The sequence below is a fragment of the Acomys minous genome (assembly GCF_964271855.1).
Source record: "Acomys minous genome assembly, chromosome: 16".
In the NCBI taxonomy this organism is placed as follows: Eukaryota; Metazoa; Chordata; class Mammalia; order Rodentia; family Muridae; genus Acomys; species Acomys minous.
Genome location: NC_140498.1, coordinates 33,847,129 through 33,874,597, shown reverse-complemented (window position 1 = coordinate 33,874,597; position 27,469 = coordinate 33,847,129). Strand labels below are relative to the sequence as shown.

The 27,469-nt window shown below is 47.8% G+C and overlaps 1 protein-coding gene across 21 annotated transcripts in view; it reads right to left on the bottom strand.

Moving 5' to 3' along the window:
* Positions 1 to 3,305: 3,305 nt before the first annotated feature.
* Positions 3,306 to 27,469, bottom strand: part of TENM2 (teneurin transmembrane protein 2) — a 1,331,021-nt gene continuing 1,306,857 nt past the window's right edge. For all 21 annotated transcript variants that reach the window (XM_084761228.1, XM_084761214.1, XM_084761230.1 and 18 more), the window contains 4 exons: positions 23,747 to 24,043; positions 19,833 to 21,447; positions 7,092 to 7,222; positions 3,306 to 5,452 (listed from right to left, as the gene is read on the bottom strand). In XM_084761228.1, the coding sequence (XP_084617354.1) occupies positions 4,691 to 5,452; positions 7,092 to 7,222; positions 19,833 to 21,447; positions 23,747 to 24,043 (2,805 nt within the window). In that variant the 3' untranslated portion in view covers positions 3,306 to 4,690. The remainder of the gene's footprint in view (positions 5,453 to 7,091; positions 7,223 to 19,832; positions 21,448 to 23,746; positions 24,044 to 27,469) is intronic.

The following is a 27,469-nucleotide window of genomic DNA, read 5'->3' as shown; positions in this document are numbered from 1 at the left end:
AACTCAAAGAGATTTGGCTGCCTCTGCTTTCTGGAATGCTAAGATTACAGGTGTGCCCTACCACCCTTGGCCACTTTCCACAGTTTTAATTTCCTTTTACCGTGCAGGGGTCGGAGCTCAGGGTCTTGCATAGGTTGGTTAGGCAGGCGCTGTACCACGGAGCCACATCCCCAGCCCCACGTCCACATTTCCTGGGTAGCTCAGTGAGAACTGGTGGCCAGCTTTTCCAGAACCTTCCACCAGTCATGGTCTCAGCTTGAGGAGAGGTAAGGGGCTTTTCAGCCAAAGCAGTTTCCTTCTCCCATAGATGCATCACTGTGGTGTACAATGTGGGGCTGGATTTGCTGGGATCTAACAGAAAACTAGGGGTTATTTCAAAGATGGTGGACCTCCGAAAAAGAGATGTTGTTTAGCTTATGAAATTCTTCTGCCATGTAGTTCTCAGAGGTACTCTAGAGGCTACAGGGCCATAGAAGTCCTGGGCTGGATGAGTGTGCTCTGGCCTATGGTCTCCTAGGTGGCTGCTTTCCTGGGTGTGTCTACCTGGCGAGACCCCATGTAGCTCATTTCACGAAAGCTTCCATCAGCATCTGAGGCTGTTCTGTGATCATGTCGCCAGGCCCAAAAGCCCACAGAAAGAGCTATTTCTAGTCCTTCCTCCCGAGGACAGCCCCACCCCAGTACATCTGGGGACTTGGGCTCCTTACTCTGCATCTGAGAGGGCTGCTCCTGGGGCCCTGTTCCTTTTCGGGGCGCTTGCCTTGTTAGTCACCGTTTGCTCTGCTGGTGACCCCTGGGGCCTGATTTAAGTGAGGCCTACCCTGCCTCCCTTCCTGCTTGTGGAGGCTGCTTGCAAACTGACTGGATGGCGGGGAAGGCAGAAGGTTGGAGATCTCAGGGTGAACAGGCCCATTAGCCAGATTTCCAGGAAAAGTTATGGATATGGGGTCTTTGAATCTGATTCTTCCTCCACATAAGTACCAGATGGATGCTGTTCATTAGCATACCAACCCTGCCACCCCACCCCCAAAGGGAACAGTGTGGGAGCGTAGCCTTGAACTCCCTCCTCTCAACTTACTTCCACATTCTCCTCTGAGACTGTATCAGCTGCCTCTCTCCCTGCTCTGCACACCACACTCTCAGCACTTGCTTATGACACTGAAATGGATGGCTTCCTCTTGCTACCAATGCTTCAAAGAACCCAGGCTTTAAGGTGCATGTGTTATGTAACTAACCAGCTGTTCCGTGTTCCCTCCTCACCAACCACCTGACCTGTCCTTGAACTGACCTTGCCCCCTCTACCACAGTTCCTCTGTGTCCTCTGGTCTCTGCTCGGGGAAGGGTATTGTTCCTTCTCTTCTTGGCTAACTCCCTTCTAACGACTTCTCTTCTGCACCCCAGACCGTAGCTCATCTTTGTGGTGAGTTCTCAATAAAATGCTGATCAGTGGAAATACTGCATTGCAGAGCCCTCGGTATTGAGAACAGCAGCCCAGAAAGCGCAGACGCATATTGGCTGCTGATGCTATTTTAGCTGTAGAAGTGGTATAAAACAAAAACAAATTAAAATCGAAAAGGGCTCTTGTTACTTGATTTGCCCAAAGTGTTTAAGTTTGAAGGTAAGTAGATCTAGCGGTGAAGAAGGAGACAGCCAGTGTCTGTCACACAACACAGCCGCATAAACAGTGTGTGAGCATCCAAAGGGGGTGGGTGTGATCACCCTGGGCTCTCTGCTATTGACTTTCACAGCTACAAAGCGGTGACAGAGAGGTCCACATGTCCCAGGAGGGCTGGAATCCACCCATGTACAGGCAGGTCTGAGGGTTCACAGCCCCACTCATCAACGTCAGATTCTCCTGCCCACTAGACTGGAGAAGTCTCAAAGTCACTAGCATATCTGGGGGCACACTACCAAAGATGCTCCAGAGATGGGTCTGGGGTTACATACCTGTCATCCCAGCACTTGCGTGGTAGAGGCAGGAGGGTCAGATGTTCAAAGTCAACTTCAACTACATAGCAAGTTTGAAGAGAGCTTGGACAACACGGACCCCTCCCCCTCACTATAAAACAAAAACACAAATACAAACAAAAGGAGCCCTTCCTCTGAAACAAAACCCCAAACCAAAATAAAACAAAAGTTTTGTTTTGTTTTCCAGAGGGTCCAAGGACTGGCTGAACATCCCTAACCCAAAAAATACACATACAAGGCAACAACTAGAAAATTCCAAAGTTTTGGAATGCTCTGTTATCGGCATGAGATTATTAAAAGCACTGTGCTGCCAGGTGTGGAGGCACATTTCTTTTTCTTTCTTTCTTTCTTTTTCTTTTTTCTTTTTTTTAAAGATTGACTTATTTCTTATGTATACAGTGATCTGCCTGCATGTACTCCTTCAGGCCAGAAGAGGGCATCAGATCACATTACAGATGGTTGTGAGCCATCATGTGGTTGCTGGGAATTGAACTCAGGACTTCTGGAAGAGCAGTCAGTACTCTTAACCACTGAGCGATCTCTCCAGCCCCTGAGGCACATTTCTTTAATCCCAGCACTTGGGGAGAAAAGGCAGGCGTATTTCTACAAGTTTGAGCTTGGTCTCCATAGTGAGTTCCTTCAGGAAAGCCTGGGCTACATATACTCTGTCCCAAACAAAACAAGAGACCAAACACTGTATATTAATGACCTCCGGGCTCTGTGCATAATGTTATATGAGCCATAAGTGAATTTCATGCTTAGATCTCTTACTCTGGATGTGCTCTTGTTGTAAGATTTATTTATTTATTATGTATATAGTGTTTTGCCTGCATGACAGGAGAGGGCACCAGATCTCATTATAGATGGTTATGAGCCACCATGTGGGTACTAGGAATTGAACTCAGGACGTTTGGAAGAGCAGGCAGTGCTCTTAACCTCTGAGCCATCTCTCCAGCCCGTGATCTAGTTCTAAAACATGAGAAAAGAAATATTAAACCTCTAGCTTTCCTGGTTCCAAGCTTTTGGGATAGGGGGTCCTTGACCCTGACCAGTTCTGGCTCTGTGGGTCTGTCCCAGCAGCACACCCAGCTTCTGTTGTAGCAGTTCTCAACCTCCCTAATGCTGTGACCCTTTAATACAGCTCCTTGTGTTGTGGTGACCCCAACTATAAAATTATTTCCGTTGTTACTTTATAACTGTGAGTTTGCTACTATTCTGAATCATAATGTAAACATCTGATATACAGGATATAAGACATGTGACCCCTGTGGGGTCATGACCCACAGATTGAGAACGGCTGCCATAGCATCATAAAGCATTTTCACAGAGGACCAGTGTCCACAGGAGTTTTAGAGACTTTATTTATGTATAAACAATTTAAACACTTTGCCATAAATTATCTTTGCCTGTCCCTAGTCTTTGCTTAGCAGCAAATTAAAATTAATATAAAAACTCGATGAACAATTCATACATGTATATTACAAAAAAGTTCCTGTACCAAAGTTCTTATTAGACTTTTTTTTTTTTTTTGTGTGTGTGTGTGTGTGTGTGTGGTTTTTTTTTTTAACTTTTTAAAATTTTTTTTTGTTTTTATTTATTTTTTATTTTCTCTCCTCGTGGTGACTGTCATGTGATTGTCTCAGTTTCTGGACCAAACAAACACACTAATAATTTTAAGTCTGAAAACAGTGATTGCGCCTTGCGGCATATGTATGTACAGGGCGATCGGAAGTGGTTACCGTTAGCAACAGAGTCACAAATGTCGCACCTCTACCGCAACTGATACCCACAAACTACGGATTCTAAACAGACTACACCCTGTAACTGCGTATTACTGTCCACAATGGAATCTCCAAAGACAAAAAGAGTATGAGATTTATGTGTAGTGAGTATAGCCACCATTTTGAATTAAATTTTACACTCTGCGCTCAAATAAATTAGCTCAGGCCTGACTAAGTGGAGACCTGAGAGTTAAGTGCCGGACGGTATTGTTTCGCTTTGACTTCTGATATTAATTTTTTTTTCCTCGTGTTTTTCTTTTTCTTTAAAAAGTATTTCCAGTGCTCGCTCCTCCACTTTTGTGCCCCCCCCTCCCCAGGCGCTACACACAAATCACCCCCAAAGTCGTGTTTTTAAATGCACCTGTATTTGCTAAAAACGAAAACGTCGGAAGTGTTTGTCCAACAGTCTGAGTCGCCCTCAGCTGGTCTGGTGACGCCGGCCCCTGTGAATGTCTCTGTGTTGCTCACGGGTGAATGAGTGAGGTATTAGGATGTGAGGCCTTCTCGTCTTCATTTCTTCGTTTGTACGGTCGGTGTGTTTGTCTTTTTGTTTGCTTTTGTTTCTTTGTTTTCTGTTCCTTTCCTTTTGGCTGTTCTGCGTCTCTTTTTTTTTTTTTTCTGCTGTTAGACCCGGAACAAGTGGGTCATATTTTAGGGGAACTTGAAACGTTTTGTGTGTTTGTTCGTTCGTTCGTTCGTTCATTCATCCTTTTGTTTTGTTTTCCTCAGAATTTGTGGCCGAGCTCTAGTCTACTTCAGGATGAGGGACTTTGCGCTTAGACAGTAGCATTTGAACTCAAAAAATGTGAGCTTTCTTGCCACTTGGGATCCTAAAGCAGCCCGGCCTCAGTGCCCCTGTTAGGTCTTCGTCTCCTTAGGAGAGGAGGTCACAGTTGCTCCTGCTGAGCCACCCAGAGAAGAGGTGGCAGCAGGTTATTATGTTACCTCTTTCCCATCTCATTCTGTCTTAAGAACTGGATGTTGCTGCTACTGTCTGCCAGCTCCGGGTACTGTTCCACCGGAAGCACGTAATAGCCCTCGTAACCTTGCACCCGTCCCGTGCTCAGGAGCTGCTGCTTCTCGCCCTCCGTCCACAGGCGGCTGCCCTCTCGCCCGTCCCTGGCTTTCTGCTGCTCCTTGGCCCAGGCAGTGCCCAGGGCCCTCTGTCTTGCTTGGTCCAGGACGCGGGCCTTCTCTTCGTCCAGCGTGTCAGGGGTGAGGCCGTAGCGGATGCTGAGCAGCAGCGTGGAGTACTGGAACTCAATATTAGTGAACCTTCGAGTCCTGCCATTCACCAGCAGCGTGGGCTGGGATACGGTCACATTCACCCCACTCTCCAGCACCTTGCGCCCAATGGTGGTCCCCAGCGTGACCAGGTCACCATCCGCCGCGCCGATCTTCACAAAGTAGTGCGTGTCCTTGCCCTCGATGCTGTAGTGCATCTTGTCCAAGTAGTAGGCGTTGTTCAACACAGACGCCACCTTGCGGCTGTCCTCACTGGCGATGCTGGACACCCCTGTGGTCACCCGCCCTTCTTTGATGGCAAACATGATGCCTTTGCCAATGATGGGCGTGGTGGTAGCAAACCAGTGGCCTGCTTTCTCTCGGATGCTGGCATGGAGTTTTTTAGAGATGACCTGTCCTTCCAGAGCCAGGAAGGCCTGGTTATGCCTCTCTGTTGTCTGCTGGACACCTGTAATGAGCTGTGGGCACAAGACAAAAAGGAAAGATCAGAAGGTCGTCTAGGCAGCTCGTCAAGCGGGGCACTGGAGAGACGGAGGCGAGCGCTCCGCTTTCGGGATTGATATGCTTTGCCGGCACATGCTCATATAACCCTACCTTTGTAACTAGGGCAGGCTGGCTGGTTCCCAGTCCCCTAATGGCGTGCTCTGACCATCTTGTCACCATGTCACTTATTGAAAGAAGGTGAAAGAGGTTCTCCTTCTTGTCTGAGTCTGTCTATACCCAGGCTGTGCATCCCTTCAACGGTGGCAGCCAGAGGCTCTGTATTTGGAGTGTAGCTGCTGCCTGGGTACACTTCAGACCCGGGCGTGTCCTGATGTGCGGTCAGGTGTCTGAGCAGCTGGCAGTCCTACTGCTGTAACCTGCCCTGCTCCAAAACCGGTGGCTTGGCTATTCACTGCCTTTACTCAAAGTGAGGCCAGCCACGGATGGATCAGTGGGACTGACTGACTGCCCTGTTAGCTCAGGCCTCTGAGCTGAGGCTGCGTTCTAGCCAGGTACTCAAGGTGATCTGTGTGCATATTCTATATTTGAGAGCTGTAGGCTAAGAGATCCAGGCTGCGAGGGCCAGAGGGAATTAATCCTCCAAACCCCCCACCCCCCACCTCTGCAATTTGAGTCTGGTGCTTTGGATCTCGGCCCTGGTTGTACAGAGGAATGAAATCACCATTATCTCCTTGGCCTTGAGTTCTCCACTCACAAATGACAACTTGTCTCAATTGGTGGTTGGGGGACAGGCTGGGATAATGGAAGAGGCTGTGTTTGGGAGGTAACAGCACTTAGATAAATGAGAGAAATGATGGCTATTCATCCACTGAGTGGTCCCCGAGGGGTAGGATGGGGAGACTGCCATTCTCAATTACCCAGCAGCAGCTCCTCCTCGCCTCTCTACAGTCACACAATCTGGATGACTATTCAGAGCAGCTGAGACCTTCTAGACTTCCACAGAGCAGAGCCCCGGTCCTGTATCGGGTGGGGGGTGGGTGGAAGGATGGGGGGGGGGAGGGAAGGGGAGGGGCAGCTCAACGCAGCTCCCCGAGCTTTGCCCATCTGCTTGTGCTGAGGTCTCAGCTGCACCCAAATTGAAACTGACCACCCTTCGGTCATCAGAGGAAGACCGAGGCACACATTATGTTCTAAAAACTCAATCTGTATGCATTCGGGCCGTAACATGCTGAGGTTTTATGTAGGGCATAAAAATGTTCTTTAATGGGACAGAAACTGCAAACCACAGTTTTATCACATCCCATAAAAGCTGAAAGGGTTATGATCTTACAGCGGTGCGGATGGCAGGCTGCCACTGGATTTCTCTGGGCTATTGTTAATCAAGGAGTGACCGGAGGGTAGATACTGAGCAGATAATGATACCACCATTAAAGTGATCATTGAGGTTGGGAAGAAATACGGGTCACACTAGAAAGGGTGGCAGTGGCACTCCCTCTGCTGGGGAATCTCTGTTCCTGCATGGCTTTTATACCCAGCCTCAGTGTTCCTTTCCCAGAAGGCCCCTGGCTCCCGTGGTGGCACTGTCTGAGAAAAGGGAACGAAGATTGCTGTTTGGGTTCTTGTCAAGCGCCCTCCCCTCACCCTTCCGCTTACCTGTCCGTTCTCACTTGCTTGACTCTCTGACAATTCGTAGGGGGGAGGCACAAAGTACATTTTGGCCCTTGGGAATCCAGGAATGATGTTGCTGAGCTGAAATCCGAACATCACAAGCCAGCTTTTCACATCTATGGCAGAAGCAAAAACAAAAGACTGCTGAAACCACAGGGATGGGAGGCTGCAGTGGTTCTTTAAAAAAGAACAAGATAAAATGGTTGGTTGGGTGTGAGATCTAAGAGAAGAGGGTGGCAATATCTGGTGACTGTCTACGGGAACAGGAACCAGAGATTCTTTAGAAAAAATATTTTATTTAAAAAAAAATGTATGTTAGTGTTTTGCTTAATGTGTGGTATTCACAGAGGCCAGAGGAACTGGAGTTTTATATGGATGTGAGCCACCACGTGAGTGCTGGGAACCAAACCTGGGTAAGAGCAGCATGTCCTCTTACTGCTGAGCCAGCTCTCCTGTCCAGACCAGAGATACCTTATATATGTCCAAGGAAGAGGAAGTTCCTCCCAATGTGGCCATTGATAACCACCATGTCATGGTTACAAAGGCCAGGTGTAGAACGGACAGATCCAACTTTGAGTCCCCTCGCTGTGTGACCTTGGTTAGGTTTCTGTCCATCTGTTAACTTCGCCTCCTTCAGTTTTGAGTTAAGACAATAATTGTTCCCACCTCATTGTGTTGATGTGAGGAACAGAGGAGAAAGCATGTAAAGAACTCGCTATAGAGTCTCATACATGGATAACTCAACTAATATGTGTTTCACATGAAGTAGTTCATATAAACTATTTTAAAAAATGGCTCATTTATTTATGTACTTTACGTATATGGATGTTTTGTCTGCATGTGCATTTGCACACCAGAAGAGGGCATTGGGTCCCATGGGACTACAGTTACAGATGGCGGTGAGTCATCATGTGAGTGCTGGGGAATCAAACTTAGGACCTCTGGGAGAGCAGTCAGTGCTCTTAATAGCTGAATCATCTCTCTGGTCCCTCATATGAGCTGTCACAGGCCAGGCTGTGTGTCAGAAGTGTGAGGCCATGACCAACCAGGAGGGTAAGTATTGACTGTGATTATGGTGCAGGACCTTTGCGCTGAGGCTGACTCACTGGGGGGAAAGTCTTCAGGGCTGAACATGACGAACAGACTTTTATTTCCTGAGCCCATTTCTCTAGACCTCCTGGCCTTCAAAGAGATCAAGAGACCCAGCCTATTACAGGTGAGCATCCCAGGCATTGCATTTGGGCTTATAACCATGTGGCCCACATACCTTGTGGATGGTCCAGGTTTTCTGAGTGAGGCAGCGCCCCCTTAGGCGTCCCAATCTCCTTCCACCATGACCCAAGGAGTGCCGTACTCATCTCCCACTGCGCTTCTATGCTCACATGTTCCTCATCTCTATTCACAAAGGCACCTTGAGACCCGGCGTCACATCCTGGGTTTGCCCCTCCCCTGCTCCCCTTTTACCTTTCCTAAGTTCTGAAACATTCCAATGGGCCCCTGGAGTTCACATCTGCCTTCAGGAAAGCTTTCTGTGTCTCCAGATTTTAATAGCTCTTTCCTTTCTTGCTATTCAAAGACAATTCAAACTATCTCTTTTCGCAGAGCATCTTCTCCCTGCCCTTGCCTGTAGCCTCTGGACCACGGCTGACCTTGCGCTACTCCCCTGGATTCTGTGAAGTAGACTGCTCCCGTCTCCCCCTCTGAACTAGTTCTTAGTGATTTTGTTATACAAACGGTTGCTCCCTCTAACATCTTGCGCCCTCAGTTCTCTGACCTCCTCTCATATCTCTACTCTAGACCTTGTCACTTATAATTCTGGTCCCCCATTATGCCAGTCTCACACGCACACAGCCCTCTGGCCGCAGCTCAGGCTTGGTAATAGCATTCAAGGCCTTCCATCTATCCACCCCAAACTCCCTTTCCTTGTCCCTCAACTTCCAGATCCTTTCTCTCCTCCAACCTAGTACACATTTCCTGCCCAACCCCCGGACTCATTCTTTGGCGTGTATTTAAAGATCTGCTGTGTCTGCTTTTACTTTCCCATGCCTGCTTGGCGAAATAATAGTACTGATTAAATCCAAGCTGCCATCTATTCCACTTTTGCATCTGTGCAGCTGAATAATGTTGGAGAAAATACCTTGCTTATATGTCTTTATCTATCTTATCTACCTACATTTATCTATCTATCTATCTATCTATCTATCTATCTATCTATCTATCTATCATCTTCCTCCCTCTTTCCCCCTACCTACCTACCTATCTTTTTTTGCTTATTTTGTTTTGTTTTTCAAGACAAGTTTTTTCTCTGTAGCCCTGGCTGTCCTGGAACTTACTCTGTCGACCAGGCTGGCCTCGAGCTCACAGAGATCCATCTGCCTCTGCCTCCCAGATGCTAGGATTAAAGGCGTGAGCCACCACCGCCCAGCCCTACTGCCCAGTTTATATTTACGTTTACAAAAACCTCCCGCACTCACACTAACCCTCTATATACATTGCTCCACATTCTTCTCATTTTCTTTGAGCCAGGCTCTTGAGCCTCGTTACTGTACGGAACTCTCATGTGTCGGGGTCATGAGTGATCTCCACGTTGCCGAGCCTTAGGCTGACCATCTTCTTATTTTGTCTGAACCTATCTGACAAGAGGGAAGCTGTCCCCACCCCCGCCCCCCATTGCTATTATGTGTTGGAGCTGGAGCACACACGGCATGGCATATATGTGGACATCAGAGGACAACTTTGTGGATTGGTTTCCTCCTTCTCCCTTTAGATAGTTTCTGGTGATTGAACTCACCAGTCTCGAATAGCAAGCTCCTTTACCCATGGCGGCATCTCCCCAGCCTGAATTTTTCTTCATTACACAGTCATCCAGCCTCGAGGGCTAAGTACTGCCTCCAGGCTGATGCTGACTCCGAAATGTACAGCCCTGCCTGGCCTTTTTAAAAGCTCATCACTTCTGTATCTTGTCCCTGGACTAAATTCTCCATCTGCCTAGTGCCTATCTTTTCTCCTCAAAGCAATTGCATCTCCACTTGTCTGCCCACCAACCCTGACTCCTTCCTTTTTTTTTTCACTCCTCACATCCAGTCTATCAGGGAACCCTGCCCCCTACCTTTCTTATTTAACACTGAGGTGAATTTTATATTACACGAAACTCACCATTTTAAGGTGCTCGCCCAGTTCAAAGGTCTCCAAGATATTAAAAATATTGGTAGCCATTGTCTGTATCTAATTCCATGACACTTTGACACCACAAAGAAACAGCATATGGGTTAGCAGTCATTCTGTATGGACCCTGTCCCACAGTCCCTAAGCTAGCTTTAGCCTCTGCACCTGCCTGTGGTTCTGGACATCTCATATAAATGGATCATCACTGTGTGGTCCAAACATGGAGTCCATTTTTTACTGTTTGTGACAGAACATTGCCTCATTGTAGGAACAGTCCACACTTTTATCTATCCATTCATCGCTCCATGGATATCTAGATGAATTATACCTTCTTTTTTGACCATTATAAATATTGCTGCTATGAACCTTCATGTTTGAATTTTGGTTTGAATATCTATTGTTAGGGTTTGAGTGTGGTTTAACTGTATGTCAAGGACTCACTGTGATTAAAGTCCCCAGGGTGGTGTTTCTGGGAGGTGGTGACACCTTTTATAAGCTTGGCTGTGTGGTAGGTTCATAGGTCACTGGGGTGGGAGGTTTTCTTGTGCGGCCCATTAGGTTCTGTTTTTTTCTCCCTTTCTTGAGACAGGGCCTCAGGTATCCCAATCTGGCCTTGCACTTACTTTGTAGTTGAGGGTGATCTTAGACTTCTGATTCTCCCATCCCCACTTCTGATGTGCTGAGGTTACAGGGATGCATCACTTATCTGGTTCCTATATGGTGCTGAGCATGAGCACAGGGCTTCATGAATGCTGGGCAAGCACTATAGCAACTCACTATACTCCCAACCCAGCTTTGAGGTCTTGAGAAGACTGTTATAATAGGGTCCAGCCTGCCCCCTTCTGTCCTTTGAGATGTGACCACAGCCACACCAATGACTCTACTATTGTTATCAGCCCTCACAGGAATGGAGTTGTCTGTCATCCTGCTCTTGACCTTCCAAATTGTGAGTTAAAGGACCCTAATTTTCTCTTTACAAAGTTACATGCCTCAGGCATTTCATTACAGCTGATAAAACAAACAAACAAACAAACAAACAAAAAAAACAACTCCTCAGTTCCCTTGTTTTCTGAAATTACATTGGTGTGTGTTTTTTTTTTTTTTTTTTTTTTTTGGCGGGGGGGGAGACTTTATTTATATTCTTTGCTTTTACTTTTAAAACAATACAGGTACATGCTGGCTTCTTGTCACTTTTGCCACCTTTACCCTCCTAGCCCATCATATCCTGGTTGGACTTTTAGACTTCTAACTAGCTTTCCTGCTCCCAGTCTTTGCCTCACTTATCAGTACGGTAGCCAGGTGACTCCCTAAATATGGAGCAGACTAGGCCATTTCCTTGCTCAGACCTCTTTAAAAAAAAAAAAGATTTATTTATTTATTTATTTATTACATATACAGTATCCTGCCTGCAAGCCAGAAGAGGGTTCTGGATCTCATTATAGATGGCTATGAGCCACCATGCGGCTGCTGAGAATTGAACTCAGGACCTCTGGAAGAGCACTCAATGCTCTTAACCTCTGATCCATCTCTCCAGCCTGCTCATAGCTCTTAGAAGACTTTTCTCAGTGGAAGAGCCGAGGTCATCGAGGTGACCGTTAAGGGCATAAAGACCAGCCTTATGATCTCTCTGTTGTCTTCTTTTATGTTCCTCTGGTGTTTTAAGGCAGGGTCGCTTTCTCTAGTCTTAAACTCACTACCCTCTCATCTCAGCCTCCTAAGTGCTGGGACTACAGGTCAAGTACTGTCTTGCCTAGCTGTGTTCCTTCTCAGGCAGGCTAGGTGCACACCCATCTCTGGGTCATCATGGCCGCGGGCCCCTCTCTGGCCATGCATGCTCCTTCCTAAAAGTATTTTCTGACTCTTTTATTCTCCTACTTCTTGTAGGTGTAACTGAAGCTAACTCCACCCGACATGCTGGAGAGGCACCTGTAGCCACCTTCAGTATCCCAAGGCCCTTCACTGTGCTCCGGCATCCCTCTGAATCAGCGCTCACATTCTTACACGCAATGCTTTCTGGGAAATACTTACGCTTTGTTGTCTGTTTCCCTCACTCGGCATATGTGCTCTACCAGGGGAGGGAACTTAAACGTTTTATTTATTCATTTACTTGTTTTTGACATAGGGTCTCTCTACGTAGTCCCAGATACCCTGGAGCCTGCTGTGTAGATCAGAGTGACTGCTAAGTTGGAAAGATCCTCCTGCCTCTGCCTCTGGAATCCTAGGATTAAAGGCACGTGCCACCACACTCAGCTCCTAAAATTTTATTTTATTCTCTGATGTCTCTTCCGCAGTGATGCTTAAGTATGAGACAGACACACAGTGAGTACCTGTGGAACGAATGAGCGAGCTAGAACATTCCGGGTAAAAGCTACCCTGTGCAGCACAAGTGCAATAGAAGAGCCCTTTATACCTTCCTACCTTCTGAAGGAAAGTGTCTGTTGGGAGTCAGGGATGCTCTGTCCTGTCCTAGGCTTGTTGTGGGAGTTGGACATTGCTATTGACACTAAGGAAAGCCACAGGATAGCCTCTCTGAGAGGTAAACTGGCATCTACGGTCTACCCATCTGCTGTGGGGAATCTATTCCATCTTTGAATGCCCTGGGGATTACACACATGGGTGAGAACACAGCTCAGGTTTATATGAGGTTCTGTGGCCCTAAGGCAGGGTTCTTGCCTGGCATGCCTGAGGCCCTGGGTTCCATTCCCAAACCACAAAGACAAAAACAACATGAGAGGCATGGAGAGATGGCTCAGGCCTTAAGAGCACTGGCTGCTCTTCCAGAGGGTCTGGGTTCCATTCCCAGCACCCACATGACAGCTTACAACTAACTTTAACTCCAGTTCCAGGGGGTCTGACACCCCAATATAGACATGCAGATATATATATGCAGGCAAAAGACCAATGCACAAAAAATAAAAATAAACAAATAATTAAAAAAATGTTACTCTGCCTGGTATGGTGGTGCATCTCTTTAATCCCAGCATTTGAAAGGCAGAGGCAGGTGGTTTTAGCTTGGCCTGCATGGTAAGATCCAGGCCACACAGGCTGATATATAGTAGAACCCTGAAAAAAAATGCCATTTACAATAGCTAAAAAAAAAAAAAAATGGGCTCAGCCTAGATGTCCATTAACAATGAATGGATAAAGAAAATGTGGCACTTGCACATAAAATAATTTTTTTTCAAGACAGGGTTTCTCTGTTTAGCCCTGGCTGTCCTGAAACTCAATCTGTATACCAAGCTGGCCTCGAACTCATAGAGATCTGCCTGCCTCTGCCTCCCCAGTGCTGGGATTAAAGGTGTGTGCCTCCACTGTCTAGCTCACAAAATGATTTTATTTAGTAGTAAAGAAAAGTGAAATCACAACATTTTGCAGGAAAATGGATAGAAATTCTTATGTAAAATGGAATAAGCTGGGCCCTGACAAGGGCCATGTTTTCTGTCCTGTAAGAATCGTGTTCTTATATATGTGTACATGTGTGTTGCAAGTGGAATCTAAGGCACTCATATTGCTTCTTAGAGAAGGTTCCTGCATGCCTCTGAGTCAGTGTCAAAGTCAAGATGACCACGAGAAGGAAGAAATCGTGTGTGTGTGTGTGTGTGTGTGTGTGTGTGTGTGTAGCAGAACAGATGTAATATAAAACCAAAAGGGGGCTAGTAGGGGAAGAGGGGAAAAACGATGGGTGGGTGGGTAGTAATATAATTGAGGGGCATATAAGAACAAAGTATGAATGAAAATGCCACACTGAAACCCATGACTTTATATTTTAAAATACCAAAAATTAAAAAAGAAAAAAAGGGTTTGAAATTGTCCTGAGAAGCACCACCGTGGGGCTGGGAAGAGGCTCAGTTGGTAAGCGTTTTCTTCTTAGGCATGGGGACCTGAGCTCAGATCCCAGCACCCACATAAAGTCCTGAACTCCAAGAGCCGAGGAGGCAGCACACGCAGGCCTCCAGGGCTTGCTCCAGGCTCAGCAAGAGGCTCTGTTTCGAAACAGAAGGTGGAGAGAGATAGGGAAAGATACCTTGATCTTGGGCCTCCCCACATATGTACATGCACATGCATGCGATACACATACATACTCACACAGTCAGACAGACAGACAGACAGACAGACAGACAGACAGACACACACACACACACACACACACACACACACACACACACACACACAGTAATCAGCAGCATGCACAGCACACTCACTATGGCCAGTGAGGTGTTGGTTTCCAACTTTGGATTTTGTTGATGTTGTTTTTTGTTTGTTTGTTTGTTTGTTTTTGTTTTTTGAGACAGGGTTTCTCTGCGTAGCCCTGGCTATCCTGGACTCACTTTGTAGACCAGGCTGGCCTCGAACTCACAGAGATCTGCCTGCCTTGGCCGCCCTGAGTGCTGAGATCACAGGCACACATCACCGCACCAGGCTCCAGATTTGGAGAGTTATGGCTGCTTGCCATGACTGTTTATTTTCTATCACCTGTGCCATTATTTACTTACTAATCTAAAACCAAATGTGCCTTTTTTTTTTTTAAACTCAGGGAAATCATGTTAGAAAAGGCCACACAGGGCAGCAGACTGACTTGCTGACCAAAAACCAACTGTAAACTTAAAGAGAGGAAACAAAGGCATGTGCCTCCCTGCAAATACCATTTAGGTCTCTGCTACAGAGTGAGTCTTAGACCTACTCCCTTGGCTGAGAGATAAGATGTGCTAAAGGTGGGGGGGGGGACAGGGAGGAGAGGGTGCCAGCACTGAGTGAAAGAGCTCAGAGACCATGAGAAGTAATTCTCCACAGTGCACCAGACACCAAACCCCTCCTTTGTGTACCATATAAACCTGCCCAAATTTCACAAGAGACAGACGAGATTTGTGGGGGAATCTAAAGAAGAGCAAGTGAAGCTCTGCCCCACCCCCCCAGCTTTCTCTTGTGAGCCTGCATTCTCTTCAGTGAGGACAGCACGTCTCTGGGTAGGAAGCTGTTGTTTTAAATCAGACTTACTTCTTTGGGAAGGGGAGTGCCCGCCACAGCCTAGTGCATGGCAGAGGCCAACATGAGGGCACTGATTCTCTTTTTCCACTCTGCGAGTCCAGGAATGAAACTCAGAATGTTAGGCTTGTGAGCAAGTGTCTTTACCCACTGAATCATCTCACTTGGCCAAGACCAGGGATATATATATGTGTGTGTGTGTGTGTGTGTGTGTGTGTGTGTGTGTGTGTGTGTGTGTGTGTATACAGTGCTCTGCCTGTGTGTACACCTCAGGCCAGAAGAGGGCACCAGATGACACTATAGATGGTTATGAGCCACCATGTGGTGGCTGGGAATTGAACTCAGGACCTCTGGAAGACCAGTCAGTGCTCTTAACCGCCGAGCCATCTCTCCAGTCCCTAAGACCAGGGATTTTTAAAGAGCTTACCTGTGAATGGGAACTGTTAGGTCAGTTCCTTTAGTTCTGTTTTTCCTTTTCCTTGTCAGCCAATTTTATTCTCTTCCTTTTGTTCTTTTAAACTTCCTTTCCTTCCTTCCTTCCTTCCTTCCCTTCACCCTCCCTCCCCACTCTGCTGTCATTACAAGTGTGCCCTGCCACACAGGCCCTGCTCTGAAGTTTCTGACATATTTTTCTTCTCATATAAACCCGTGAAACCTCTACTCATATCCCAGTGCCACCAGGGGCAGTGCAGGTCCTTTGCATCCCTTTAGAGTGGCAAGTGTGATAGAAGACAGGTCCCCTGAACAAATGGTCTGTCTAGAGCCTGGCGATGAGGCAGGTGCTGGCAACACAGCCACTCCTAACAGCTACCAGCCTCTTCTCACGTTCTCCAAAGCACGGGACCATGCCACCACCGCCGCCACTGCTGCTGAGAACTGTAACAGCACCTTCAAGTGTTAAGTGTAAATATGCAAAGAACATGACATGAAATGGATGTGGCTCTCCTCGGAGAGATTAAACGCATCATCCCACTCAGCTGAAGCAGGGCTTCAGCTTGTGCATCCCAGACTCTTCAGAGAGAAAGGGGAAGAGGGAACACGGGTCACCGTGCTCCTCCTATAAGGCTCCTGTGTCTGCTTTCCTAAAGCAGTACATCAGCTCAGTCTGACTTTGCTACAAGGCACATCTGGAGGTTTCTTCCATATTCCCAGAACAGTATGCCAGCGTGTCTCGTCTCTACTGTCACCCTCACTAATGAATGCATGCCCGGGCTGGAAAGATGGCTCAGAGGTGAAGAGCTCCGGACTGCTCTTCCAGAGGTCCTGAGTTCAATTCCCAGCAACCACATGGTGGCTCATAATCATCTCTAATGTGATGTATTGCCCTCTTTTGGTGTGCAGGTGTACACGCAGGCAGATCACTGTATATATATTTAAAAAAAAAAAAAAGAAGGCATACCTTCACTGTGTGCCTGGCTGATTCACTGTTTTCACAACTTGATGAGGTGAGTGTAATTATTATCACCATTTTGCAGTTCAGAAGACTAAGGCTAAGAAAGCTCAAGACATTCATCAATGTCACACAGGAAGTGAGTGGTGAGACCAGAATTGGTGTTTGGGTATGACTCATGACTCATGGCAGAGCACCAGGTAGTACTCAGACTGGCCTTGGGTCCACTGTGTTCAAGACTGATAAGTTCCCATTGGGCTGATTTTCTCTGGCGAACGAGGGAGCTTTTTCCTGCATCAGGAGCAGCCACTTTTTTTCAGAGAGCTGTTTCCAAACAGCACAATCCCTCTGGATTCTGGAGAGGCAGGGTCTGTTTTTGTTTTTGTTTTTTTTGGTTCCTCCTGACTACATCTTAATTACCTCTTCTGCTTAAGTATCAGGCCTAGCCACTCTACAAGCCTCCTAAGTGGCAAATTAAGGCTGATTTGGACAAGGCGTGCAGGTGAGTCAGTGTTGGGACTGCAGAGAAGGATCTAGTGTTCTCTGCTGAGCCCATTCTCCGAGGGTCAGCTGGAGGAAGCAGGTGGCTGCAGGTGTGGTCCTGCCTGGCCTGGCTACTCTCTCAGCTCCTCTACTCAGCTGCCCCTGCAGCTTCTATGAATCCGCCCTTTATTTTAGACTCTCTCTAATGGTTTCTGGATTCAATTTGGCTGGACTTCGTTCAAATTGATTCGATTCCCACTTATCCGGTCTCCATGAAGCCCTGAGATTAGGAAAGCCATCTTGCTATTCAGAAAGCCCCGATAATCTCATTTTTCTTTTTCTCTCCTCCACCCCACCCGACACGCCAGGGAAGTGAGAACGTAGCTGGGGGTCTGGTGAGTCTGTGAATGGTTTCATTTGAGCCTTGGCAGCAGCAGGTATTCAAGGCAGCCCCTTCTGTGGCCTTTTCCTCATTCACTTCTGGCAGATTAATTCCTAGGGAGTCCAGTGCTAAAGGAAGGCTGTGTGAGGCATATCTGTATGGGACATATTTGTGAATCTGCAAAGCGTATTTGTCCCTTCATTCACCAAGCTGAGGCCGATGTGCTCTGCCTCTGCCTTCCTCTTCTCCAACATGCTTAGCCTCTCTCCACCTCAAAAAAAAAGGTCCCCCACAAATGTCACCCACTCAGCAAGGCTCGCTATGTAAAGGGGCACTTCCTACCATATCACTCTACAGCTAACCCCTTGTCCTATTTTATTTATCTTCATAGCACCCATAACCACATGGATGCCTCTGTGTGTGTGTGTGTGTGTGTGTGTGTGTGTGTGTGTGTGTATGCATGTGTGTGGCTTCCTGAGAGGTTCATTAATTGGAAGCGTCAGTGAGTTGGGGATAAAATCCAGCCAACCTTGGGGAAGAGAGGAAGGCTTGGCAGGGCATCAGAGCAGGCAGAGGCTCCTGGTGAGGCATCAGGAGGAACCAGGTTAGCCATAGCTCCCAGGTACGACAGGTTCTACCTGTTTTGTTTGCATGTAGACACTGGTTTCAGTTCTGACAGGTGTGAAACTTGTCAGTGGCATACTTCGTGGCCATAGTCTGGAAGTCAATAACTGCCACGTGATACACCAAGGCAGCCAAGCTGCTCCAGGCAGCTGTGGGTGGGTGGTGTGTGAATGGGCAAATGGTCACACAAGAATGGGGGCCCTCTATGGTCATAGCTAAGAGGTGTGGGTCTTTTGGAACTGGGGGAGCCTTGGTCTTGGGTTCCCTTTATTATTCTTCTATAGAATTCATGGCCAAATGATATCACCCTTGCCCGATTCCTAGAAGGTAGTCCCATTGGATGTGATTAATCTGTGTCTATCCACACATCCTGGTTTCTTTGTCTATTTCATTGAGGACAAGCGCTTTGCCTCACTCCTAACTGTCTTGTGTCTATTCTACCTAAAACACCCCAGCATCTTTTCTGGGTGGGTGAATGGATGGCGGGATGGATGGGTAGAGGAGTGGGCAGGGATCTGCATCTCACCAATTTCTTGCTTATTCTGTGAAGTAGATCCGGTTTCCCTGACAGGGCCTCCCTACATGCCCAGCTCTGCAAGATTCTTGCGACCTTCTGACTTTTGTTTATAGTCTTCTTTCAGCCTTGAGTCAGGGTAGGTCACTTCTTTCTTCAGGCTCAGTTTGACACAGGTCTTTCTATATTGTGCCATATCTTTCAAATATGAATCAACACACATGCACACACATACATACACACACACATACATACATACATAGACACAAACATGTGTGTGTGTACACACACATACACACAGACTCTCTCTCTCTCTTGCTCTCTTTCTCTCTCTCTCTCTCTCTCTCTCTCTCTCTCTCTCTCTCTCTCTTACACACACACACATACACACACACACACACACACACACACACACACACACACACACACACTACACATTTACTTGGGATAAAGGTAGCATTGTTTAGGTGTCTCATATGGTGCTACTCTATGAGTGCGTTTGAAGTAAGTAACCTAGCAGACGTCCCTGTGGGAAGTGTGACTTCCTTCTCTCTGTGCCACTGCTGGCTCTCTGTATACATATGTCACCAGGGAAACCTCTGGAGGTCAGGAACAGGAGCTTAGGCACCTGGTACATGTGATAACTTGTGGCTTTACTAATAATGATAATATTAACAACCCAGGGAGAGAAAAGTCAGGCCAGGGCTTTACCTAGAAGGAAGATGGCTTGTTTCTCACTATCCTCCATGGGGTGCCCTTCACAGAGGAGGGAACTTCCCAGAGAGACCTGGGCCACTAGCTCTAGGCCTTTGACTTATTAATGGGAGAGAGAGAAAGAGAGAGAGAGAGAGAGAGAGAGAGAGAGAGAGAGAGAGAGAGAGAGAGAGAGAGAGAGAGAATTTGAACTATACATTTCAGATATAGGCCTCTCTGTCAGCCGAACCCTCGGCTTGGGTAGGAAGGGCTCTCAGAAAAGCAATTTCAATGGGACAGATGTGAAGCGGTCAGGAATTGGCCCCAGAATACTTGCTTCACTGGTTCCTCTCCCTTCTGCAGTGCCCTGGGGTTGCCAGCACTAGCGTTCTACCATCAGGCATAACGTACCCTGCCCCAGATGCCCAGCAGTCTCCTGGGTACACCACCTCACAGGAAGTTACTGCCGACCCCCGGGCAGCAGAGTCTCACCTGTGACGTAGTTCTTCAAATCCAGCTCATTGCTCAGCGGATTGTTGTTCTTGAACATGTACAGGTTGAAGGGGGCTGGCTCCTTGCCCACGTTTCTCCACATGGTGTAGTCAGGGGATGTCCACCGTCCCGCCAGCACGTCATAATCGCGCTGAGTAAAGTGGACAAGCTTGGTGAGTGGGTCATAGAGGCCTCCGTGGAAGCCGATGACCATCTGAAAGTCCGGATTGGAGTCATAGTAAATCTCCCCGTAGGCTGTGTACTGCAGCTGCTTGATCATGAGGCCGTTGATGCTGAACACAGCCAGAGGGGTCCCGGTGTTATCTGAGGCTACATAGTACTCCTCCCCGCTGCTGCTCTCCATGGCGAAGAGGTGGCCCTGGAGGTCATAGTACAGGGAGGTGATCTCAGAGTTGGAGTGATTGTAGACATGGGTGATACGTGTGGGGTTGTGGAGGTCAGAGTAGAAGTACTGCAAGTGGTGGCCCAGGTTGGTCTTGTAGGAAGCGCGGCGGCCCACGCCATCGTAGCGGTACTGCACGCTCCACCCGCTGGCCTTGTTGTACGCTCGTGTTAGAAGGCCCTTAGAGTTGTATTCGAAGATGTCGGACCCTCGCTGGCACAAATAACCATCGTCATCGATCTTGTACTGCACATCCCCTAGTCTGGTTATCCGGTCCCGGAGGTCATAGCGTAGCGGCATGAGGCGAGCACTATTTCCTGGGTTTAGCAGGTGCAGGTTCCCATTGAGGTCATAGCTATAGCGCCAGGTAGGCCGGTCATTGACGGCCACACTCTGGAGCTGGCCATCCCCGTCATAGTCATAGGTGTACTTTGTGGTGTTGGCATAGGGTCCCAGTTTCAGTTCCCTCTTGATGACCCTGCCCATGCTGTCATATTGCACTGTCATCCAGTACATGAGGGACCGGAACATCTCATATTGCACTTCCTTGATGCGCCCGTGGGTGTCGAAGTGCTTGCTGAGTGTCATGACGGCGGTGGTGATGATCTGGTTGATGTCATAGTAGATGACCCCAAACTTGCCAAAGTGTTCTACCTTACCGGAAATCTCGTCATAGCGGTAGAGGTCAACAGGAAGGGGGGTCTCGCTTATGACAGGCTTGATGCTGGCAATGCGGAAGCTGTTATCATGATAGGTGTAATCAAACCTGGCGTTGATCATGCCTTCCTCAGAGAACCTGTAGATCTGCTTGTCCACAAGGGGCCCAACCTTTCGGTACCTGATGGTACAGGAGAAGCCCCCGCTTTGGAGATTGACCATCTTCAGAACGCCAGTGGTCTCGTCATACCCAAAGGTGACAGCAGTGCTGTCATAGACTATCTCCGATAACTTGGAGAGCTTTCCATACTTGTAGAACACCTGGCGCCCAGTGCCCAAGAAAGATGTCTTTAGGATGCGGCCATCATCACTGTAGTCAAAGATGACTGATGCATTGCTTTCAGGTGGGTTGTAAATGTTTCGGATGTAGCCAATGGAGGTGTGTGTGGACATGCTGTGCCGGGCGACACTGGGCATGGTGACTGCATGGAGGCGGTCAGAGGAGTCATATTCAAATATATACTGACGTTGGCTCTGCAGCAGGAGGACCATGGACTAGGGAGGAAATAGGAACAGACGAGTTGGTTTTTCTTGACCAAGCACCCAAATGATAGAATTAACCCCGTTTCAAAAACCACGGAGGGTGGAGAACTTTTTCCCCTTCTTTTTCCTTTCCTTTCCTTTCTTTCCATTCTCTTCCTTTCCCTCCTTTTCCTTTTCCTTCCTTTCTTCCTTTTCTCTCCTCCCTATCTTCCTGCTTGCCTGCCTTTCTCCTTCTTTCCTCCCTCCCCTGCCCTTTCTTTCCCTTTCTTTCTTTCTTTCTTTCTTTCTTTCTTTCTCCAGACACAGTCATACCATGTAGCCCCGTCTGGCTTGGAACTCACTATGTAGCCCAGGCTGGCCTGCAATCCACGGAGATCCATGTGAACCCACCCTCCTCCCAAGCACTGGGATTTAAGGTGTGTACCAACACATTTGATTGGGTGAGGAGCTTTGACCAAAGACTAAGTTGGCTCATATGGTACTGACAGTTCATGGGGATAGCTCAGAGCAGAGCTTACCAGCCCTTAGTGGGGATCTTGTGAAAAGGCATACTGATTCAGTGGGCCTGGGCAGAGTCTGAGAGCCTGTATTTCTGCCTCTGCTCCAAAGATGATATAACTTTGCCTGGAGTGAGTGTGGAGGGCCTGGAGACTGGCCGGAAAGCATGGGGTCTGCCCCCATTTCAATGATAACAATTCTGTTTAGAGCTGACCTGCCATTGGCCACACTGCAGAGAGGTGCGCATGCTGTTTTTATTGCCTTTGATGAAGCCCGGACGCACTTCTTCCTTTGAGAAATCGATACAAGATGAAATGCCCTAGAATCAGCCACTCTTTGGATAGAAACAGCCTCAGCAAGAGGCAGCTGGAATACTCCTGCCTCCCCGAGAGCCATTCCAGGGTACCATGTCAGAGTGAGAAGAGCATTAGGTGAGGGCTCTTTCTGTAGAGCTAATTGCATTGTATGTGAGTTATACATGTATATGTGTGTACATGTGTGCACACATATGTGCACATGTGTATGTGTGTGTATGTGTATGGATTTCACCTGTGCATGGCTATGGAGGCCAGAGGTTGATGCTGGCTGTTTTCTTCAATTATTCTCCATGATCTATCTATCTGTCTCTGTCTCTCTGTCTCTCTGTCTCTCTGTCTCTCTCTCTGTCTCTGTCTCTCCCTCCCTCCCTCTCTCTCTGTCTCTGTGTCTGTCTCTCTGTCTTTCTCTGTCTCTGTCTCTATCATTCTCTGTCTCTGTCTGTCTGTCTCTCTCTCTCTGAGGCAGAGTCTTACTATGTAGCCCTGGCAGGCCTGGAACTTGCTGAGTAGACCAGGCTGGCCTCAAACTCAGAGAGATCTGCCTGTGTCTATCTTGCAGGGGCTGGGACTAAAGGCATGCACCACCACATGTGGTACCACTTTACTGTTTGAAATAGAGTCTCTCGCTGACCCTAAACCTACCATTTTGTCTAGGCTGGCTGGCCAGCAAGCTTCCAGGAGTTTCCTGTCTCCGTCCTCACTTGCTCAGCATTGAGATTACCAGTGTGCACCACCATGCCTGATTCTGGGGACTTACACAGAGGTGGCAAGCACTTTCTCCACTGAGACATCTCCCCAGCCCCTGAGAGTTATCTATGTAATCTTTTGGTGAGAAAGGAAAACTTCAGCCTGTATGAAGGGTATGAAGGGTGGACCAGACGGAAGGACCTGCCTTAGCAAGTGCTCTCAGGGGCCCTCTTCGTTCTGTCCTTCCATTAGGCCTTTCTCCAGCAAAGATCCCTGGATCAGTACTGTTAGACACAGAGAGACTCTGCTGGGTGCTTTGGCCAAAGTGGGAAGATATAGCTGTGTGTACTCGAGTTTCCAGCAGACTTCCTTCCCCTGGTGGCTTAATTTAGGGCAAGCAAAGTGACTCACCGAGTTTCTAATTCATATGTAATGCTTTGTCTTGCTGTCAGCGGATGGTTCTGTTCGATTCAACATCGCTGCCTTTTCTGTTTTCATTTTTGTTTTCTTAATTAAATAAAACAATCCATCCTTTTTGCCATTACCGGCTTTCTAGCAGCTTTTTTCCCCCCTTTTGATCGTAATAGCACCGAACTGTGAATAACAGTCTCCTGTGGACTCCTTTTCCCTCCCAGTGCTCGGGGGACATTAGGGGAGTCATGTGGAGTTCCTAAAAATGTTAAGATGACTTATGGCTAGAGAGCTCAGGCTGGCTGAGAGAGGGACGTGACCAGGGTGATGTGGAAAGGGGAGCAGAAACTCTGTTGATGTGTGTGTGTGGGGGGGGGCGGTGCAATATGGTCACCCACCTTGTCAAGATAGGAATAGCTCCAGACTTTGCCGTCGGCGAACATGCGGGACACAATCCGGCCCTGTTTGTCAATATCTGTCCTCTCGCTCATGGCCCCACGCTGAAGGCCAGCCAAACGCCCATTGAAGAAGTAGGAGACGTTGACGGCTGCCAGCCCACTGCTTGGGAGCCACAGGAAGGGGCGGCCCACCTGGTCATAAATGATCCTCAGGGTGAATTTCCGGTGGTCGTCGTAGATCTTTTCTGTCCGGATATTCCGGTCGTAATCAATGGACAGGAGATTCCTCCCGTGGACCTGGAGAAACACGAAGGTCCTGGTTTGAAAGGCGTATACCAAGATGATGTGGAGAATCCAGCTGTGGTAGCCAAGGAGCAAGTGGGCAGAGGAGGAAGAAACGTGAGGCTGCTCCTGGCCAGATGTGGCTGCTCTGTGGAGTTAGGTAGCCTGTGCGTTGCACAGTTACAAAGGCTGCCATTACAATCTGGAAAGTGCTCATGGTGAGCCTGTGCAGTGTACAGAGCACACAGCTGTGTATCGCAGCCCTGACTCAAGGCTTTGGAGTGCCTTACCTGTCTGCCACCAAATCTAATAATCTTTAAGAGCAGGTGTTGTGGTTTCTTATGAAATATTGTGGCTAAAAGGGGAATACAGAGGGCTTGGTAACTCACATTTTACAAAGATCTGGGAATATAAATATAAAAAAATATAACTGTAAGATTCCAATAGGAAGTCTTTTATTTTAAATATCTAGAGGAAAATCTTGCCATTGTGAGGGATGCAAGATACTGTTGAGGAGACTCTGCAGGGCTGTGAATTCCAACAAAGGGAAAAAGTGATTTACTTAGATTTGAAAGGAACAGGGGAACACGTCCAGACATAATTTAATATTTATTTAGAAGTTGATCTGATCAGAGGAGAAAGTCTGTCTCAAAAGGCAGAGCCGGGAGACTAGACTCTGGTTAGGGGTAAAGGAGAGGGGCTCCTGGGACCCGAGAGCCCCACTGTGTGGCTGAGAGTGAATGTAAAAAGCTGGCTCAGCCCAGACTCTTACAACATAATTTACTGCAACTCCACAAGTCCCTGGGGTGGCTGCTGAGAGCGGGGGAGACATAAACATGCAGAAGAGGAGGCAGCAGCCGTCTGCTGCCTCCTCACCTGACCCTCCTAATGCGGCTGCACTTGATGAAGACGGCTGTGATGACGACAGTCATGCTGACAAGATGCACCCGTGCTGAGCTCTGACACAGACAGGGGTCAGGTCAGAGGCTGCCCACCCACTGCTCAGTTACTGCTCCCAAGAGGAAAGCCAGAGACCTCATAACGTACTCAAAGTCACACGGTAGGAGCTGCGGGGTGGCTCAGTTGGTCAGGATGCTTGCAGTGCAGGCACGAGGAGCTGAGTTCAGATCCCTACATGCGTGTGAAAAGCTGGAGGTGACTGTGTGTACCTGTTACCTCAGTGCTGTGTGGGATGGAGATAGGAAGGTGATTGGGGAGTTGCCATCTAAACCCCAGCTTCAGTGACAGACCCTGTCTCGGGAAAATAAGGTGGCAAGTGACAGAGCTGGATGTCTTTCTGTGGTGAACACACGAACACACACGTGAACAAACACACGTGAACACACACACACACACACACACACACTTGCACACACACTCCATTGCAGTGAAGCAGTAGTGTTGGTCTGAACTTAGGTTGGACGATCATTGTCAGTTACTTTGCTGTTTGACCGGCCCTACTGCTTCCTGCGTTGCCTTCCACCAAGCGCCTGGAGATGTGTCCAGGAAAGCATTGCCTCAGCCCCGGAGGATTCTATTCTGCAACTTGTGGGGGAGATTGAGAATGATGTCAGTACCACAGGGACCTGTATTCTGGGGGAGAAGATTTGTGCACAGGCAAAGAACTTCACTTTCAAGCTTTCTTTGTGGAAAGGAGCAACCTACAAAGACTCCGTGGTAGTTGGGGAGCTATGCTTGAAAGAAAGCTGACTCAGTGGAGAAGTGGCAGCTTTTGCTCCTCCTACTTTCTGCTTTTTCCTAAGTGAAATGTGGATGCAATTGCAATGGCTGGTACCTTATGAATATGAGGTGGGTTTTTTTTTTTTTTTTGAGACAGAGTTTCCTACTGTAGCCCAGGCTGGTCTGGGATTCACTTCTATAGTACCTGCTGGCCTCACACTTGTAGCAATTCTTCTGCCTCAGTCTCCCAAGCACTGGCATTACAAGTATGAGCTGCCTTGAGGTGACTTTTGAGGATGGAACCTCTAAGATGATGGCTTAAATGGGAAAAGGTAGTCTAGGCCCTTGCTGACACAGGCATCTTCAGCAGTCACCCACACATACGTGAATGGGCTACTTATAAGCTTTATTCTAAGAAAATATAAACCCATATCTTATATAAGGTTCTGTTACTTCTCTTAGCCTCTGTTTCATCTTATTTTTGCATGTATGAGCTTTAAAATTTTTATTTATTCTTATTTTAAGTGCATAGGTGTTTTGCCTGTAAGTAGGTCTATGTGAGATGTCAGATCCCCTGGAACTGGAGTTACAGACAGTTATGAGCTGCCATTGTGGATGGCAGCTCTCTGAAGAGAACCTAGGTTCTCTGAAGAAGCCAGTGCTCTTAACTACTGAGTCATCTCTCTAACCCCAGTATTAGATTTTGTTTGTTTGTTTGTTTGAGACAGGGTTTCTCTGTCTGTCTCTTGCTCTATCCCTCTCTGTCCTAGAACTCATTCTATAGACCAGACTGGCCTTGGGCTCAGAGATCTGCTTGTTTCTGCCTCCTAAGTGCTGGGATTAAAGGCACGTGCCATCAACATGTGGCCATGTATGGGTGTTTTGTCTGCATGTGTATCTGTGAACCATGTGTATGCAGTGCCCATGAAGGCCAGAAGAGGGTGCTGTATCTCCTGGGAGTTGTGAGCTGTCCTGTGGGTGCTGGAGATTGAGCCTAGGTCTTCTGGTGCCCTCTTCTGGCATGCAGTTGTACATGCAGACACAACATTGTATACCTATTAAATAAATCTTAAAAAAAAAAAAGAAAGTAATGTACAGTGCCCTAATACTTTAATAGGTACCGTGTTGGTGCTTTATGTGTTTTGCCTCATTTCAATCTTCACAATTTCTGTAGAATCTCTCTCTCTCTCTCTCTCTCTCTCTCTCTCTCTCTCTCTCTCTCTCTCTCTCTGTGTTTGTGTGTAGGAACATATGTATGGAGGTCGGATGGCAATATTGGGTGAGACAGGCTCTCTTAGGGTCTCACCAATTTGCCTAGGCTTTCTGGAGAACAAACCCAGGGTGCTGCTCCCCCTTCCCAGCACTGGGATCAGAGGTACCCACTGATGCCCCCAGCTTTTAAGTGGATGCTGGTGTTCATGCTCAGGTGCTCACACTTGTCTGGCAAGAACCTTACCAAGTAAGCCATGTCTTCAGTCCCTAGAAGCACAGTGATGCTGAGCTGGGAAGCCTTGCTTCCACAGCTGCACGAGCAGATTAAACTCAGGACTCCCAGATGCCCCAGGCCCTGGCTGTTTCCATGGAATCCTCTCCACAAGGAGAGGACTAGATGTATGAGCCAGAGTGTAGAGCAGACAGGGAACCCAGGGAGGGAAGCAAGAACTGGGATCGGGAGGTCTGGGATGTGAAAGGATCTCAACAGAGTAAGGGGGGATATTCCTACGAACAGACTTGTAGCACTTGGAAAGAGGGCCTGGGAAC